At 49.4% G+C, this 17,067-nt stretch overlaps 4 protein-coding genes across 5 annotated transcripts; 1 reads left to right on the top strand and 3 right to left on the bottom strand.

Annotated features, from left to right (window-relative positions):
* Positions 1-72: 72 nt before the first annotated feature.
* Positions 73-4,187, top strand: LOC101777083 (oxysterol-binding protein-related protein 4C). Of its 2 annotated transcripts, XM_004973894.3 has the most exons (4): positions 73-337; positions 2,231-2,395; positions 3,003-3,752; positions 3,836-4,187. In XM_004973894.3, the coding sequence occupies exons 1-4, from the start codon at positions 335-337 to the stop codon at positions 4,088-4,090; spliced, it is 1,173 nt and encodes a 390-aa protein (XP_004973951.1). In that variant the 5' UTR covers positions 73-334; the 3' UTR covers positions 4,091-4,187. The 2 variants fall into 2 exon arrangements, with proteins under 2 accessions (XP_004973951.1, XP_004973950.1); XM_004973893.2 differs by lacking the exon at positions 73-337 and having other exon boundaries at positions 2,225-2,395.
* Positions 4,188-4,292: 105 nt separating this feature from the next.
* Positions 4,293-6,906, bottom strand: LOC101777763 (thaumatin-like protein 1b). The gene is made up of 3 exons (XM_004973895.3): positions 5,413-6,906; positions 5,053-5,311; positions 4,293-4,900 (listed from the first exon to the last, which is right to left on the bottom strand). Exons 1-3 carry the CDS (start codon positions 5,921-5,923, stop codon positions 4,492-4,494), a joined length of 1,179 nt encoding a protein of 392 aa, XP_004973952.1. The 5' UTR covers positions 5,924-6,906; the 3' UTR covers positions 4,293-4,491.
* A 140-nt stretch (positions 6,907-7,046) lies between these two features.
* Positions 7,047-8,580, bottom strand: LOC101778176 (30S ribosomal protein S16-2, chloroplastic/mitochondrial). Its single transcript, XM_004973896.4, has 3 exons — positions 8,288-8,580; positions 8,126-8,171; positions 7,047-7,453 (listed from the first exon to the last, which is right to left on the bottom strand). The coding sequence occupies exons 1-3, from the start codon at positions 8,418-8,420 to the stop codon at positions 7,219-7,221; spliced, it is 414 nt and encodes a 137-aa protein (XP_004973953.1). The 5' UTR covers positions 8,421-8,580; the 3' UTR covers positions 7,047-7,218.
* Positions 8,581-12,680: 4,100 nt separating this feature from the next.
* LOC101778577 (pentatricopeptide repeat-containing protein DOT4, chloroplastic) lies at positions 12,681-16,385 on the bottom strand. The gene is made up of 3 exons (XM_022827793.1): positions 15,209-16,385; positions 13,248-14,785; positions 12,681-12,794 (listed from the first exon to the last, which is right to left on the bottom strand). Exons 1-3 carry the CDS (start codon positions 16,383-16,385, stop codon positions 12,681-12,683), a joined length of 2,829 nt encoding a protein of 942 aa, XP_022683528.1.
* Between the last annotated feature and the right edge of the window lie 682 nt (positions 16,386-17,067).

The raw sequence follows: 17,067 nt of genomic DNA, 5'->3' as shown, positions 1-17,067 counted from the left end.
TGGGGGGGGGGGGTGAGAGAGCGGACAGGGACGGGCACGCGAGGCGTGGATATAAATAGACGCGGGGGCGATGGAGCTTGCCAAAGAAAGGCGGAGGGGATCGGCGGAGAGGAGGAGCTCAGTATTCTTTTTTCTTTGCGTCGACGACGAACAACCGCCGAGCTAGATCGAGCCCGGGAAGAGGGGGAGAAGAAGCTTATTCTTAGCTAGCCCGGCCGGCAGGAGTAGAGAGGATCGGAAGAAGAGAGGGATCCAACAAGGGGGATTGATTGGTCGTCGGCCGGCGGTAGCTTCGTTGCCTTCGGATCAGATTCTTCTCTCCCGCGCGCCCCAAATGGTACGTTCGCCTCTGTCCGCTCTTTGCATTGATTCTCGATCACGAGCTCTGGAGCTCGGAGCACAGTTTGATCTCAGAACACCCGCCATGTCTTTTTTTTATATATAATTTGCCCCCGCTTCGATTCCCTCTCCGGCGCCGGCCATCGCCACCGCCGTCGCCGGCAACGGTGACGACGGGCCCGTTGGTCGAAGATTCCGGCATGGGCGACGTACGGCCGCCGCCTGGCGACGTCTGGCCAGGCCTCCCCTCGATCGCTAGCTTTCCAACTTGCTTCAAGGAAAAGAAAGTTCCGTTCAGCTATTTCCTAACGCAACGCGCGGCTACCGTGCGCCGTGCGCGCTCGATCACACGCCGTGCCGTTCGTGGCTTTCCCTTTCTGTCGCCGCGCATGGCTCCACCGCGCCGGCCGGCCGGCCGGCTTTCTCCCGGTCGAGGGAGAACGAACGGCCGGCATGCGCGGCAACAGGCGCGAAATTAAAGGACACGACACGACAGCCGCCGCGCCGGCCAACCCGCCGGAGATTTTGGAGCGCCACGGCGTCTTTCCAAAGCGAAGCCACGGGCGGAGCGCAGTAGTAGAGCAGAAAGGGAAAAAAAATAGAATGTGAACGGAGCCGGGGATAGAGGAATCAAAAAGCGCGTTCGCCTTTCGTCGCCGTCGCGGCTTCCTTTCTTCCTTCCTTTCGTCGCCACGAGCGGGCACCGAGACGATGGGGTTCTTTTTTAATCTCCGGCTCCTTTCCTTCACTCTACTGCTATTATATTCCTTATTACTCCTTAGCCGCGTTAACAACGTCCGATAAACTATAGAGTCCAGACCGACGGGCAGCGGCCGCGCGCGTTCTGAGCGGTGGCCCGTCTGCAGGCCGCGGCGGCCTACCGCCGGCCGGCCGGCGCTGCCTTCCTTTCTCATCTCTCACCAGCTCACCAGAGACGCGCCACCGGCTGCGGCGATGGTACTATCTTTATCCGTGATTCCATTTCCATGTTGCCCTTTTCTTTCTTTTATTCCTTTCTTTCTTCGGCTCATGTTGCCCTTTTCTTTTTTGAATCACGTTGCCCTTTTCTCTTTTTTTCGCCATTTTTTTAAGATCATGTTGCCCTTTTTTCTTCGCACAAGAAACGACGTTCTCTATCTCAAAGAATAGTACGAAGAATACACCACACCCTTTACCTACGACTACAAAATATTCTACACATGAAGATTTCTCGGTCAGCACACACGCCGACGGCCGAGCTGGGGAGGCGTTTCTTGGAACGGGCCGCCCCTTCTCCTAGCCGTTTCCTCACAAGCCATTTTTTTTTCCCGAAATAAAATATTCCTCACGAGCCATGAGCGTGCGCCTCGAGAGCAACGAACGCATGCAGGAGACGACGCGAGCCATTTGGAACCTTCGCAGGCCCGGCCAAATTTTCTCAATGGTCCCGTTCCGTTTTTGTTTCCTTGGGGACGCCGCCTCCGCCCGAAAAACCAAGCCGTTCTGTGCTCGGCAGTGTCAGCGTCTCGACCGGCGGCGCGGCGCGCCGGCACGCAGAGGCAGGCTCTTGCAATCGCAGTCTTGCAGTTGCAGAGCGTGCCGGCCTCGTGCCCTCCGCTGGCTGCCTCGGATTCCCCTCTGAGACTCGGCTGTCCGTTAATGACAGAGATTACGATAGCGTAATAATACAAGTAGCTGTTTCTCCTATTGTAAGAAAATAACAGTAGCTGCTTCTGAACGGAACCTGACGGGAACACGACTAAGTCAGCCGGTCACTTGTGACGCTACTACCATCCCATTTGCATTGCACGCAAGCAAGCTCACGACGGACGTTGGTCGCCGCCAGCCCGTGAGCGTACGTACGCGCGCCGGATTTTCTGTGGCTGACCAAAGCTGTTTTTGATCGATGCAGGTGGAGTCGGAGGGCGAGGCGGCGGCGTGCGCGGCGGCGGTGCTGACGCCGCCGCTGTCGCTGGAGGGCGGCCTCGCGGCGGAGCTCCGCCCGGCCAACCTCGTCCGGCGGGTGCTCAGCCTTTTCCGCAACGTCAGCCCGGGATCCGACCTCTCCCACTTCCAGGTACGGCTACGGCTACTCTCTCTCTCTCTCTCTCTCTCTCTCTCTCTCTCTCTCTCTCTCTCTCCAAAATGCTCACTCAACTGAACTTTTTTTTTTTTAAAAAAAAAGCAACCGAACCAAACTGAACTTGCATGCAACGCAACGAGCAAACACTACTACTGCTTAACCCAATTGCTTCGAGTAATTAGGAGCACCCTGAAAATCAGCATGATTTGGGAGGCTGACAGCGACGGAATAGCAGATGGTAGGGCATTTTGCACGTGGCAGAAAGATCAGTAGGTGAGGGCGTGGGTCAGGTAGGCAACGAAACAAGTTTCGAAACGGGCAGTGTAGAGGCAGGATGCTTGTTCCCTCTGACTTTGAATCTGGAAATGATCATTGTTTCGTCTCACCTGACTGCCGCTGCGGACGAGGACTCGTCAACGCACCACTGCGTCAACCCGAGATGAACGATGACTAGTTTCATTTACAAGAGAATTTCTGCACTGGGAATGTCCTGCAAGAACGATCCTCACAATCATTGGCGCCATTTCAAGTTTTCAGCAATGTTGAATTGGAATCACATACCGACGAAAACGAAATGATGTTCTTTCTGAAAAATTTTCAGCTGCCGGCGACGTTCAACCTGCCCAAGTCGCAGCTCCAGATGTACGGCGAGGGCCTGTACTGCGCCGGCGAGGACCTCCTCGGCCGTTGCGCCCGTGGCAAGGACAGCCTGGAGCGCCTCACGTCGGTGGTGGCCTGGAGCATCTCCACCACCCGCCCCCCGATCTTCGGCTTCGCGCCCTACAACCCCGTCCTCGGCGAGACGCACCACGTCTCCGCGGGCTCCGGCGGCCTCAACGTCCTCCTCGAGCAGGTCTCCCACCGGCCCCCCGTCTCGGCGCTGCACGCCACGAACGCCGCCGGCGACGTGCGGCTCGTCTGGTGCCAGAGCCCCGTCCCCAAGTTCCACGGCGCCAGCATCGAGGCCGCGGTGCGGGGCCGGCGGGAGCTGCGCCTGCCCCGCCACGGTGAGCGCTACGAGGTCGACTGCCCCAACCTGCTCATCCGGCTGCTGCCCGCGCCGTCCGTCGAGTGGTCCGGCGACGTCAGGGTGGTGTGCGCGGAGTCCGGGCTCGAGGCGCAGCTCAGCTACTGCCGGAGCCGCTCCTTCCTGGGATTCGGCGGCGACGCCAGGTGCGTCAGGGGGAGGGTCTTCCGGTCGGCGTCGAGGGACGAGACGATCTACGAGATCGATGGGTTCTGGGACAGGACCGTCTCGCTCAAGGACGTCAGCACCGGCGAGGTCTCCGTGCTCTACGACGCCCAGCGCGCCATTAGCAAACTCACCACGCCGGTGGTCCAAGACCACAAGGTACTTGAAAAAAATGCAGCACTTAGAGTTTCTGTTTCAATCTGAGAAAACTTAGTTTGACATGGTTGCAACATGTTTCGCAGGGCTTGGCGCCTTCGGAATCCGCCGTGGTGTGGGGCGAGGTCAGCGACGCGCTCCTGAAGAAGGACTGGGAGAAAGCTCGGCAGGCGAAGCGGCGGGTGGAGGACGAAGCGAGGAAGCTTGCCAAGGAGAGGAATGAGAAGGGGGAGGTCTGGACGCCCAAGCACTTCTCCCTGTCGCAGAACAAGAACGGCGAGTGGGAGTGCTGGCCGTTGGAGGAGTCGGTGCCGCCGGCTCCCATTGTTGTCCCCTCATGACAGTAGATCACATGACATGTAACAAACACTATACGATGAAACTGAATTTCATGTAAATTTGTCACTAGTTGATTACGCTGATTCTTCTTCGTCTGCCTGAGAATTGTGATGGTGGCTACGGTTTTTTAAGAAAAAACTGCAGGTGAACTAAAAAAACTGAACATTCAGTGAAGCTCACAGTTGGGCTCTGAAAACCTGAACATCAACCTGAAACAAAGTAACTGAATTCATGGAATAACTGAACGTCGTCTTTATTTTCTATAATCCGAATAAAAGAAATCAATCTGTACATGTTTCCTTCTCAATTGGGCCTGATGGATTTTACTACTGCTACTGTACATGAGTCCAGGGAGCTACTGTCAGTGAATCCTACAAGAGCTGTGCCTGACAAGTGACAACGTTCATGGTGAGAACGACCAGAGGAGGAACAAGAGCACTGCAGGCAAGACAAGCGACAGCTGCTCGTGCAGCATGCTCGCTGACGACAGCATCATCCACGGCGGCTGATCGGTGCTTCCAGCGCCGTAGGTGGCGGCCGGAGACGGCTGATCGGTGCTTCCGAAGCCATTGTTGTCAGTACTAGCAGGCGGCTGGTTTGTACTTCCGACGCCATTGTTGTCAGGTGGTGGGTTGGTGCTCCCGACGCCATTGTTGTCAGTAGTAGGAGGCGGTGGGCTGATGCTCCCGACGCCATTGTTGCCTATAGCAGGAGGGGGCGTGCTGCCAGCGGCGCCGCTGGTGCCGCCACTAGTGCTCTGTCCATAGGCCGGCGGCGGCGATCCGAGGGGTACGGCTCCGGGACTCTGCAACCTGCGCCAACAGATAAGGAAATGGAACCTGAACATTTCAGTGCTTGTGGATTTCTGAGTTGTGACCAGTGACCAGTGATCACTGATCGGTGCGTTACTACTTGCAACGTTCAGTGAAGATGAATGGCGAGTCGTATTTCGCGGCGAGATTACCCGGAGGGAGGGAGGCAGAAGGCGATGGTGTAGTCGGCGGCGCTGCCGCAGGTGAAGGTGCTGGAGCCGTCGTCGTAGGCGTAGCTGTACGCGCGCGGGCACGCCGACTTGAAGGCGGACGAGTACGCCGTCGGCCGGCACGTCGTCGGCGTCGCGTACGCGCCGCTGCAGCAGTACTGGTCCTGCCCGAACGCCTCGCACGCGCTCCGGCACGCCACCGTGCCGCCGCCGCGGTCCACCTGCAGCTCCCTGGGGCACGCTGCCACACACAGACAATAATTTACGTGTCAGACATTCACAGAGCAACAAAAGGGCTGGTAGTTAGCACACGACATGGACGCACGCACGCAGGGCACGTACAGCGGTTGAGGTCGGCCGTGCAGCCGGTGGCGTTGCAGCCGCCGGCGCCCTGCCGCGGCCGCGGGACGGCGACGACGGGCAGGTTGTACCCGTCGACGAGGCTCACGTCGTAGTAGTCCAGGTCGCCGGCGGCCTTCCCCAGCGTGACCTCGAACAGCGTCACCGGTGGCGTGGCGCCGGTGCCCGCGCACTCCAAGCGCCCGCCGCAGTCGCCGGTCTGGCACGTGCCATTGCCGCCGGCGTCGAACGCGCAGCCCGTGCGCGCCCATAACCGGCCGGACCACCCCGTCGGCGCCGGGACCTGCACGGTCTGCCCCGGGTCGAGCCTGAACCCCGTCGTGGGCAGCTGCGGCGTGCCCGCGCCGGCGAGCGTCCCCGGCCAGATGGGCTGGGAGCAGTAGTTGGATACGGTGAAGCTGCAGCTCGCCGTTGCGATGCTGCACCAATGGGCTAGTGCTAGCACGACCATCAGCAAGCATGACGATGAACTGCAACTTCTTGGCGTTTCCATGGTGTGCAGATCTTGAAGCACTACACTGACTTGGGTTTCACTTGTCACAAATTCACAGGATTGGAGAGTTGGGAAGAGACTTTGGACATGGTTGCAGGCTTTAAAATGTTTTGGGTTGCAGGTGTCAAAGGAAAGGTTACTTGGTGAGATTGCTTTAGCATTTTGCGTGCATGGGGTGGCCTCAGTGAGAAGAAATACCTTATGTAACAATGCAAGGGATAAAAGTGAAATTGGTATTAGGGCTCTAGCTAGTGTACTAGTAACACTTGCTAGAATGTATATACCTTAATTCCTGACTGGATATACGTTATTGTATCAATCTTAAACAATCCTCACTGTGCACGAGTCAAGAGCCTTGGTTTTATGTGCTATGTTCATGTATGGTCCACATGATACTTTGCAAAGTTTTTTTGCAAGTAACTAGAGCATAAGACCACTGCAATCAACACAAAGAAATCCAAAACTCGAGCACCCTTAATAATTGGAATTAACTACAATTGACACTGGAACGTTTTCTACTGATGGACTAGGAAGAATTATTCTATTTGGGCATATGACTCTGAACATTACTTCCAGGTAGGTAAACTTGTCTTGCAGCAATAAGACCAGTACAAGAAAGGCATCAATCTCTCACACACAGTGACACTTGCACTTGATGTTACTTCAGATAACTTAACCATTTTGTTGGTATAAACAAACAGCATAGGTATCTAAACAGATGCCAGTTGCTATCTTTGCAAGTCCAGAAAAATAATATATCGTCATTCCTATCAGATTGAATAAAAGCATTACTTCTGATTGGGTATGACAAGAAAGAATAACCATCCTTGGGCAACCAACTTTATGCTTCAACGAAATTAATCATGATGAGAAGGTACCAACCATCTACCTCACAACGAAAGCAGAGGTCTCAAAATTATCACAATCAACCCTAAACCATAATCCTGTCTTAGCCCTCACTCTACCCTCAAAGGGGCCCATTGCAAGCTCGTGACAATAAAAAAACATACAGCTTTCAAAATCCCACATACAACCTATGAAAGATAAATCTGTGCAGTTTCAGGTCCACATTCCACAGAGATACGGTGAAGAATATTTAAGAAAAAGCAAAATAGAAGCATACTAAGAACTAAACTTTTGGATGCATAAAGTAATGATCGTTCAGAAGTTACTTAGCAAAAAGCTTCTCACATTGTGAAACAGTAACAAGCTCCTGACCCAACTAAAGGGCACAAGTGGTAAAACAACTCTTATCTAGCATAGTTATACTAAAGCATAAAATTTTCATGCCTCATTCAAGCCGTCTCCTCAACCGATGCTCCATTTTCACCATCCAGAGTATTAGGATCATCAACAATTGTGAGGCCTTCAATGTCCAAAGGGCATCCAGTCATAGGATCAATAGGACGTCTGTCCCGAGGCCCGCCCTTGTGTTCCATAGCTAGCATTGGAGGTGGAGGAAGAATTCCTGCACGAAAGAGCATGCGCTCCACAGGATCTGAAGGCTGTGCCCCAACGGACAACCAATACCTGCAGCAAGACAATACTTATCTGAGAGTAGCAACCTAATAGAAGTTCCAGTACAATCTTGCAGCTTCATTCCATCTTCTAGAACAAAATACATGTTCTACAGATGATCAATCAATCTTCCTACTGTCAAAACGCTTTCTTTTATACACACTAATTTTTCACAGGCACCATAAGTCGATAACAGATATCGACCAAAATCAACAACGAACTCAAAAGCTGGAAAACAGCATGAGCAGCCACAAAACTGGCTAACTATAAAGCAGTTACTAAAAATTGGATCAAAAGCCTAGGCCACACAGTTTTCCATTCCATTCCTGTTATGCCTATGCATAGTCGAACAATTTCAGTGGCCAGTTCACCTCCTGCTAGCACACTCCAGATATTATCTGAGTATTCAGATGGAAAGGCTAAAAAATACTAAAATGTTGATAAAATTTTAAAGTTGGCTTCTACCGACTGATCTCAAGTTGATAAGGTTTGAAAAGGGCATACATTTGAATGACACAAGATAATACTTGTTGCAAATAGCCATTCAGAGGATGCACAACACCACAACAGAGCATGCAAACCAATTATTAATGCACCGAAAACAGGGAAACCACGATTAGCGGAAGCCCAGGATTTGATAATTGTTTCCTGTAACAGAAGGACAATGAGTACTGGTATACTCACTTCACCCGGTCAAATTTTAACCCCATCCTCTTGCCACCATCCTTCCCTGCAAAACAGCATATTCGTCAGTTGTCCCTGCCCATCCTTGCTGCAAGGCTAGGTTATTTGATGTGTCAACAAATCAAAGCAATTTGATGACGGGGAGCAATGAATTAGGCTTACCGGGGAGCGGGTTGTAGTATCCGAGGACCTCAAGGTGCTTGCCGTCGCGCGGGTAGCGGCTGTCGGCGGCCATCAGCCGGTAGAAGGGCCTGTTCCGGCATCCGAACCGGGCCAGCCGGATCCGCACCACCATCTCCGCTCCCTCCTCGCCCCCTTCGCCTTTGCGTAGCTGTTTTTGTGGTGGGGGAAGGCGAGGGTTTCGGGAGAGGGATGGAATGGAATGGAGGGAACACGGAGGCGGAGCAGAGCGGCGCGCTGGTGGGTGGGTGGCAGCGAGCTAGGTAGACGAAGGGACTAGTGGGACTAGGTCCATGGGCCGGTCGGCGCATGGGCTTTTATGAGCCCGGGCAAGGCGCGCCGCACCTGTTGTGTCCGTGTTCCAGCCCACGACCACACACCGCCGCTGCGCCATCATCGCCGTGCCGCTGGGCGGCAACGCGTCGCGCCTGCGGGACGCCAGCTGCACAGCTGAAATGGGATGCACGGCTTGTCCACCTCCTCACCTTCACCACCGCGTGGGCCGGACTCTGAAGTCACCCTTCGTCCCTGGCATCGTCTTGTTCAACAGTTCAAGTAAGCAAGCCGGCACCCCCGTTTCATTCGTCCCGTTGGTTCGCTGTTCGTTGCTAGCTCCGTTTGGGGAGGAGCAAAGCATCTCGCCGCCGCAGAGCCCAGCCGTCTGCCTGCGGCCGCCGCCGTTGACCGGCCGCTGCACAACTTGATGCGCTGCTGCCGTCGACAGAAATCCAAATTCAATTTCATACGCCAGAGTCAATGTAGGGCGCCAGTTCTGGAAAGAATTTTGAGGAAAAGGTCGCGGTTATTCACAATGCCTGCATGTGAGATGAGAAGCGGTGTGAATCTGCCCGTAGAGTTCATGAGAGGTTTCAAATTGATCGAGAAATGAATGATGAGTTGTTTAAGTTCCTGCTGAATCCACTATTATCGATGTAGGTAGAAAGGGCATAAAGCCTTCACAGGATCGACATCTCAATTTGGCAGAGTTATATGAATTAGTGAAGATTTGGGAAGTGCCAGAAAGTTATGAATTGGATGGCTACATTACTTTTATGTCGTATCGAGAGAGCAAACATTGTGGACATTAGGATGACTTCTGTTGTCCATTTCTCATTAAATATTCTGAAAGTTTGCCACTGCTAAAACTATGCAAGCAAGTACAGCTGTTCCTTTATTTGTTGGTTACACATTTGTACTAATATATTTGATGCAGTCTTAGAGTCTGGCCATTTCTACTAAGCAGGCATGCAATTTGGTGTTTGACAAAATAAGGAGATACGTCTGGCCATGTGTATGAACCTTTTGAGGATCTGTTTGTTTTCAGTTCTGATTCTTCTGAATTTGCAATGTAGTTGTGAACACCACTTTGCTTTGCTTTTAGACAGCAAGATTTATATCTCGATTGTTGGAATCAACAATCTTACTATTACTCATTGGAGGCTTAGGTGAACCACCTGGGATATGGAAAAAGAAAGAAATCCTATAAATCTAATAAAAGCAAAACATCTAGCTATCAATCGGTAGACTCAAATAGTCATAATCATTGGATCTATTATATTTTTTAAAAAAATTACCCTAAAAATAGCCGTAACCTCCTAAATCTAAATCTAAATTACCCACCTCTGCCATTATATAAAATAAACTAAAGTAACCCCTAATCTTCATCAAAATTACCCACTTATGCCATTATAAAAATAATTTAGAATAACCCTATGAATTTGCAACTAAATCACCACCACTAATACTAAAAAATAACTTAAAGTAACGCCTTAAATTTGCATCTATATTACCCACGTATGCCATTGTTAAAAATAACATAAGGTAACCTTAAATTTGAATCCAAATCACCTTAATTAAAAATGTACACCAATATATGATTCTAAATCATCTATTTCTTACACTATTGATATATGATATAACAATTAAGGCATACGCATGATGTGTGTGTTATCATTTATAAAGATATAGAGGAAGTGATGAGAAAATAGATTTCTATGTTAAAATTATAGCTCAAACTTAGAGTACATTAAACAAATTCAAGCACGTACTTACGATGCAAAATGAAAAGTTAAAGATAATAAATATGGATGAAAATATTATAGAGTAGTTACTAATTCAAAGCTATCACAATCGGATGAAGATAATAAGTATATATTTGTATAAGTATTGTGTTTAAATATTTAACAAACGAGAGGTAACTCAAGGTAATAGTATTGTAGCAATATGGTCTCTTTTTTTCTATTGGAGACTCTGCATTTGTTCTCACGAGACACGCTAGAAAAAAGACAAATCTTAGAAATTCTCACAAACATCAAAATCAAACATCCATATTGTAAACTCTAATAATCGTAGTCATTGGTCTATTATATTTTCTAAAAAAAGTCAGCCACAATATCATTATGAAATTATTCTAAACTAAACCCAAAAACTATATCTAAATTACCGAGCCCTGCATTAAGAAAATAATCTAAAGTAACTCCATAATCATCATCCAATTTACTCACGCATATCATTACAAGGTATAACTTAAAATGTCATTCTAAATTTGTATCTAAGTTACCCACGTATGTTGTCATTAAAAATAACCTAAAGTAAACATCCAAATCTTAATCTAATTATCTTCATGTGCGTCATACAAAAATGTCCAAAAGTAAACTAATATATGATTCTAAATTACCTATTTATGTCATTGTTAATATAGAAATACTAAGTTAAGGTATATACGCATGATGAGTGTCACCATGTAGACCATTTATACATGTATATGAGGAAGTGATGAAAAGTATTAATTTTATGCTAAACATAATGTATGGAGGTGCAATACAAAATAAAAAAAAGTGTGAATGATTACTAATTAAAAATCAATTATTGCTGGACAAAGATAAGTACATATCTATATGAGTTTGTATTGAAGTATTAAAAAATAAAATAGCAGTAGGTAAATAATTTTTATTATTAGCTTAAAGTTTAATTTCTAAATAAATTTTAAGTTCAATAGTTTTAAAAAATATTAGCTCGTGCGGGAGCACGGGTTGATTGACTAGTGTAATTCGGTTACTCGAGTAGGATAAGGGACCTTGTCAGTTCCGAAAGGAAAAAAAAATGGACATGCCTCGTTAATTGTTATTTGATTAGTTGAGCATTAGTCCTTTTTTAGTTTCTTTTATCATTTTCACCCTGCCCTGATCGAATTGCTCTCCTTGCGCAGATGATGAAGAAAGACCTCGGCATCGGCAGCGAGGTCGGGTTCTCCAAGAACGCGGAGACAGTGAAGAGGAGCCCCGTCCTGCCGGCGATGAACCACAAGTCCGGGATAATCCATGGCTATCGTCGCCAGCCAGGGTAATGTCCTTGAATCCTTCAGCAGCCTGGCCGTGGACTCATGGTACCTCCCCAGCAAGCTGGACCTGTGAGGCTGCGACTGCCTGACTGCGGTCTTTGCCATGCTCTGAAGCTGCTGCTAGCTGTGTGACAACCTTGTTCCTTGGGCTTGAATTGTGATAGCCACGCTGCTTCTGTCTCTGCAAAGGTAGAGACGGAGACCTATCAAGTTAGAGAATTTCTTTGCTTCTCACTGTGAAAGTGTCGATGTTTTCTTATTCTCAAGATTTGTGCACTTCCAAGGAGTAAAAGTCTCTGGAAATGGTTGACAAATTCCTGAGATTTTACAAGGCAGATTCAAGAAAAACAGCTAATAATAGTCATCTCAGTCCCGTCTCATGTTAATCTGAGCTTGAGTTTGGAAAATAAGAAGAGCTTCTGCAACTTTCAGACTTCCTACTGTATGAAAATTTGTCCAGGAATGAGTTATTTGGTGTGCATTCGTGAACACGACACACGGGTTTCTCTTGTCTGCAACTTTCAGACTTCGTACTGTCTGAATGCTTCAGCGTGCATTTGGAGTTACGTCAGTTGGCGCTACATCCCTGCAAGGACAGGTATCGATTCTGTTATTCGTGGCGGTCTACGTCACACTTACCATCCAGTGGCTTGCCCTTCAGACTTCACTTGGGCATACAGCACCACGCCAGCGGCTGAACGCCATGGCAGTGCTGTTCATCTCCTAGCTAAGCTAGCCATCACTTACAGTTGCCCATACACTTGCATTGATTGAGGGCGTGCTTGTGTTTCACTTATTGCCATCGAAGGTTTCAGATTTCCTCGTTCTTCTGCAGTTGCAACTCGAGTTTTTGGTGTGGCCCTGTTCACCACCACCAGATTTATCCAGGTTCCAGGCTGCTGAATTGTTGTTGTGGTTTGTGCAGTAAACCCTTGGCTGCAATGCCGTCGCAGGCGACGAGACTGAAGGATTTTCATTTTCATTTTGTTTTAGAGTTGAAGCACCAGATTTCAGAGTACCATACAGCAGCAGATTTCAGCTACTGGATTTTGACATTGCATCTGAAGAAATCTTACAAGCCACAAGAGAAATAACAAGCACAAGAGCAAACAGCCAGGAGCAACTAAGAGCAAGAACATTCTGTCCACCCTGCACCATTCCAAATAGTTTGACAAAATCAGCTGGTCTTCCTTCTACTGTCCTTTCTGCTGAAAGACATGATTTGACATTTAAGGTGTTGAAATGTATTCACCCTTTTTATTTCTTTACATTTCTAGGGATTGTAACTGGTTATTCTGGTACACGCAAAATTGTTGTTCTTACAAATGAATCTTCCCACAGCATTCAAATGTCACCTCTAATTCTTTTAAAGAAAAATCACTGTATATGCAAAGATCATGTGGTGCTGCGTAGCAACATATGTACTCTATGCTATGAACAAACAAAATTACAGTTACATGACTGATCTTTCTTTCAGCAGTACCCTCTACAGGAACACCTGCCTTCTTCAAAATGATGGAACCTGCTTGAATCTCTCAGGATGATCTCTCTATTACACATCTTGGATATGAATTTGGCAGACTCATGGCAGTGGCTACAAACCCTTGAGTTCTTTGTCACGCGGACTGGCCGCCCTTCCGACAAATTGAGCACGCCGAATGCGATGGCGAGCTTGGAGCTGTGCCCACAAAGTGCCTCGTCGTGCACTGCATTGTTCGCGCCCATCAGAGCATAGTTTTTCTTAGGATCATGGCCTTCTTCCCGCATCCTTCTGGCAACATCATCCAGGAATTCTGCAATTCTGTTCCCTTGTGGGTGATTCCGGTTGTTCGGGACGAAGACATAAACCTTGCCCCTGACCTCAATCCAACTGCAGCCAGTGTTCTCGCGTAGCCCCCGACCACCAATCTTGTTCTTCAGCTTCTTGACAGCCTCCCATCTCTCAGCCTCGGCATAGATGTTGGAAAGAAGGACATAGTACCCTGTGTTCTCAGGTTCCAGCTTGAAGACCCTGTCTGCTACTTTCTCTGCAAGCTTGACATCCCTGTGAATTCTACATCCGTGCAGCAATGAGACCCAGATGCTTGAGTCAGGTTCAATTGGCATTGACTCGATGAACTCAAAAGCCTCTTTCAGATTTCCAGTATGGCTAAGCAGGTCAACGATGCAGGCGTAGTGCTTCAGTTTGGGCTCTATTTTGTGTTCATTTCGCATAGCATTGAAGAATCTCCATCCCTCATTTCTAAGACCTGAATGGCAGCAAGCATACAATATGGCACTGAAAGAAGCTGAATCTGGCTCAACACCACTGCCTCTCATCTGTTCAAAGAGAGCAATAGCATCTTTCCCATGACCATGCATGCCATATCCAGCTATCATGATGGTCCATGATATGAGGTTCTTCTTAGTCAACCGGTCAAACAAAAGTCGAGCTACCATTAATGCACCACACTTAACATACATGTCCACCAGAGCATTGGATGTATAATTGTCTTCCAGATATCCTCTTCGTAGTGCATAAGCATGTATCTCCCTACCTCGCTCCAAGGACGAAAGGCTTGCGGCAGCCGGAAGGATGCAGGTCATGGTCACTGCATTAGGTTTGAATTGGAGCAACATGTCAATGAACAAACTGAAGGATTCATTGGCAAGATTATTTCTTGAGTAACCTCCTATCAGTGTATTCCATGAGATTATATCCCTGTTCGTCACACGATCAAAAATCAACCGTGCTTCTTCCGTATTCCCACATCTCACATACATTTCCATAAGTGCATTGGCAACAGGAAGAAGTTTCTCTATTCCATTTCTGATGGCATATCCATGGACAGATTTTCCTTGTTTCAAAGATTCATCACTAGCAAATGCATGAAGGGCACTGGTGACTGCAAAGACGTCCGGTCTGATACCATCTAATACCATCTCTTGAAGTAACCCACCCACTTTGTCAAACAGCCCAGCCCTGGTATAACTCGTGATCATTGCTGTCCATGACACCACGTTTTTCTGATCCATGCTTTCAAATATCTGATTTGTGCTATGCCAATCTGAGCAATTTGAGTACATATCAAGAAGAGCATTAGCAAGAGATATCTCCCCAACCAATCCAGTTTTCACTGAGTAACCATGAAGCCCCCTCCCTAAAAACCAATAGCATGACTGAGAACAAGCCGGCAGAACACTTAGCAATGTAGCTGAGTCCAGCTCCTGTCCTTGTATCCACATTGTTAAGAACAGCTCAATAGCTTCGTTATTCAATCCATTGGAAGTACATCCGCTAATTATAGAATTCCAGGAAATGATATCCTGATGAGGCATTCCGTCAAACACCTCGAGTGCATCCTCAATCCTGTTTGATTTTGCATAGAAGGATATCAGTGCGTTGCAAACTGCACACTGTGCCCCAAAACCCAACTTTATGAGATACCCATGAGCCATCAAGCCATCTCTGACGCGAAACAAACTAGTTATACACTTCAGAAGGCATGAAATGGTGTGTTCATCCGGGGTAATGCCAAGATCATGCATTTGCTCAAAAAGTAAGAGGCTTTCTTGAAATTCACCAGCCTTTGCATAGCCACCCATTAGCAGATTCCATACATGCACGTTACTTTTTGATGACATTACATCAAATACCGTTCTTGCAGAGGCCATGTCACCACATTTCACATACATGAATACCAGTTTGGATCCAAGAACTTCATCTATTCCTCTCTCCAAAGATTCAAGCTCCCAGAGTAATCCAGCTTTCACAGAGTAACCATGCACGACTTTTCCAACAAGCTCATAACCCAATTCCACACAAGCAGGCAAAACACTGACCATTGTCACTGAACTGATCTCCACACCTTCAGACCACATTTTGCTGAAAAGATCAACAGCCCTTCCATGCCATCCATTTGAAAAGCAACCACTAATCATTGAATTCCAAGAGATGGCATCCCGGGAATGCATGCTGTTGAATACCTGCATTGCATCCTCCATCCGGCCACACCTTGTGTACACGGCTATCAGAGCATTAGTAACTGCACATTCTTCCCCAAGACCCAACTTCTCAAGTAACCCACGAACCACCTCGCCGTCCATGATGCTGCCCAAACTGGCAATGCACTTCAGAACACAGGAAATGGCGTGCGCATCCAGACTAACCCCACAGCAGTGCATCTGCCTAAACAACAAAACGCCTTCTTGAAAATCACCCGCCTTCGCGTACGCACTCATCAGCGAAGTCCAGACACGGACATCAGCGACTTGAGGAGGCATTTCATCAAACACCCTTCTTGCACTGCCCAGGTCGCTGCATTTCAGGTACATAAGAACTAACCTCTTCCCAAGGACGCTCCCAATTCCACCGGCTCCACCACAGGATGCGCGTACCACGGCATGCGCTCTCCTCCCAGCCTCCAGCGACCTCTCTTCTCCGCAGAGCTGAATGACCGCGCAGTAGCTCCGCACATCAACGCCGTCGGAGCCCAGCAGCCTCACAGCCTCAGTGAGGTCGCCCGCCCCACAGAGTCGCTGAATTTGCAGGTTCACGTCGGAGCTCGGGACCCGATTGGACCGGTTCTTGGACCTCATTGGACTTGGAGAAGCGGCGGCCGCCTCCAGGACTTGACCCACCGGTGGCGCGAGCACGCCACACCGAATTTTCATTCGTGGGTTGGTGGTGTTCTTGGGAGGTGGCCATGGTGGTGGGGCGCGGTGGTGGCTGGAAATGGAGGCGAGGGGAGGCGTTGCCATGGGAATGGGGGGAGGCGGGGAGCAGAGAAGACGAGAGTTCAAACTTTGCCGCGAAATGCCGTGGTTTTGGTCGTGATCTGGTTTGGTTCGTTTGATTGGTGGTGGAGACGTCCGGCGCGGCGTCGAGGTCCGTCACCTGGGTTCAGAGAGGGCGGGAGAGAGCGGGTAGCACGCGCCGCGGCGGCTGCCGGGCCGGAGCGCGGGAGATAGACGAAGGGGGAAAAGGAAAGAAGAGATAGACGAGGGTGAGGATAAGATAGGACTAATGACCCACCGTTTTATTCCCATGCTTTATTAAACTTTAGTTCACTGTTTTTTTTTCATTTTTAGTCCCTAAACAACCAAATAAATGGACTAAACTTTGGACTATGGACTAAACTAGCCTCAAGGTGTTGGGACACCCCTGCCCCTTCCTCCCGCCCGACACCCTCCGCCAGCCTCCTTCCCGCCGCCTCCCGCCCGGCCCCTGCCGCCGTCGGCCCTCCCGCCCGCCTCCCTCCCGCCGCCGGCCTCCCTCCCGCTCGGCCCCCGCCGGCGTCCTTCCGCCGTCCCCCACCCCCCCGCCGGCCTCTCCCGCCCACCGCCGTCGCCGCCTCCCTCCCACAGCCCTCCCGCCCGGCCCCCGCCGCGTCCCGCCCGCCGCCGCCCCCCGCCCAGCAGGGCTGCGATATCCGCAGCCGCC

The sequence above is a fragment of the Setaria italica genome, chromosome VI (assembly GCF_000263155.2).
Source record: "Setaria italica strain Yugu1 chromosome VI, Setaria_italica_v2.0, whole genome shotgun sequence".
NCBI lineage: Eukaryota > Viridiplantae > Streptophyta > Magnoliopsida > Poales > Poaceae > Setaria > Setaria italica.
This window is presented reverse-complemented; position numbering and strand designations above follow the sequence as displayed.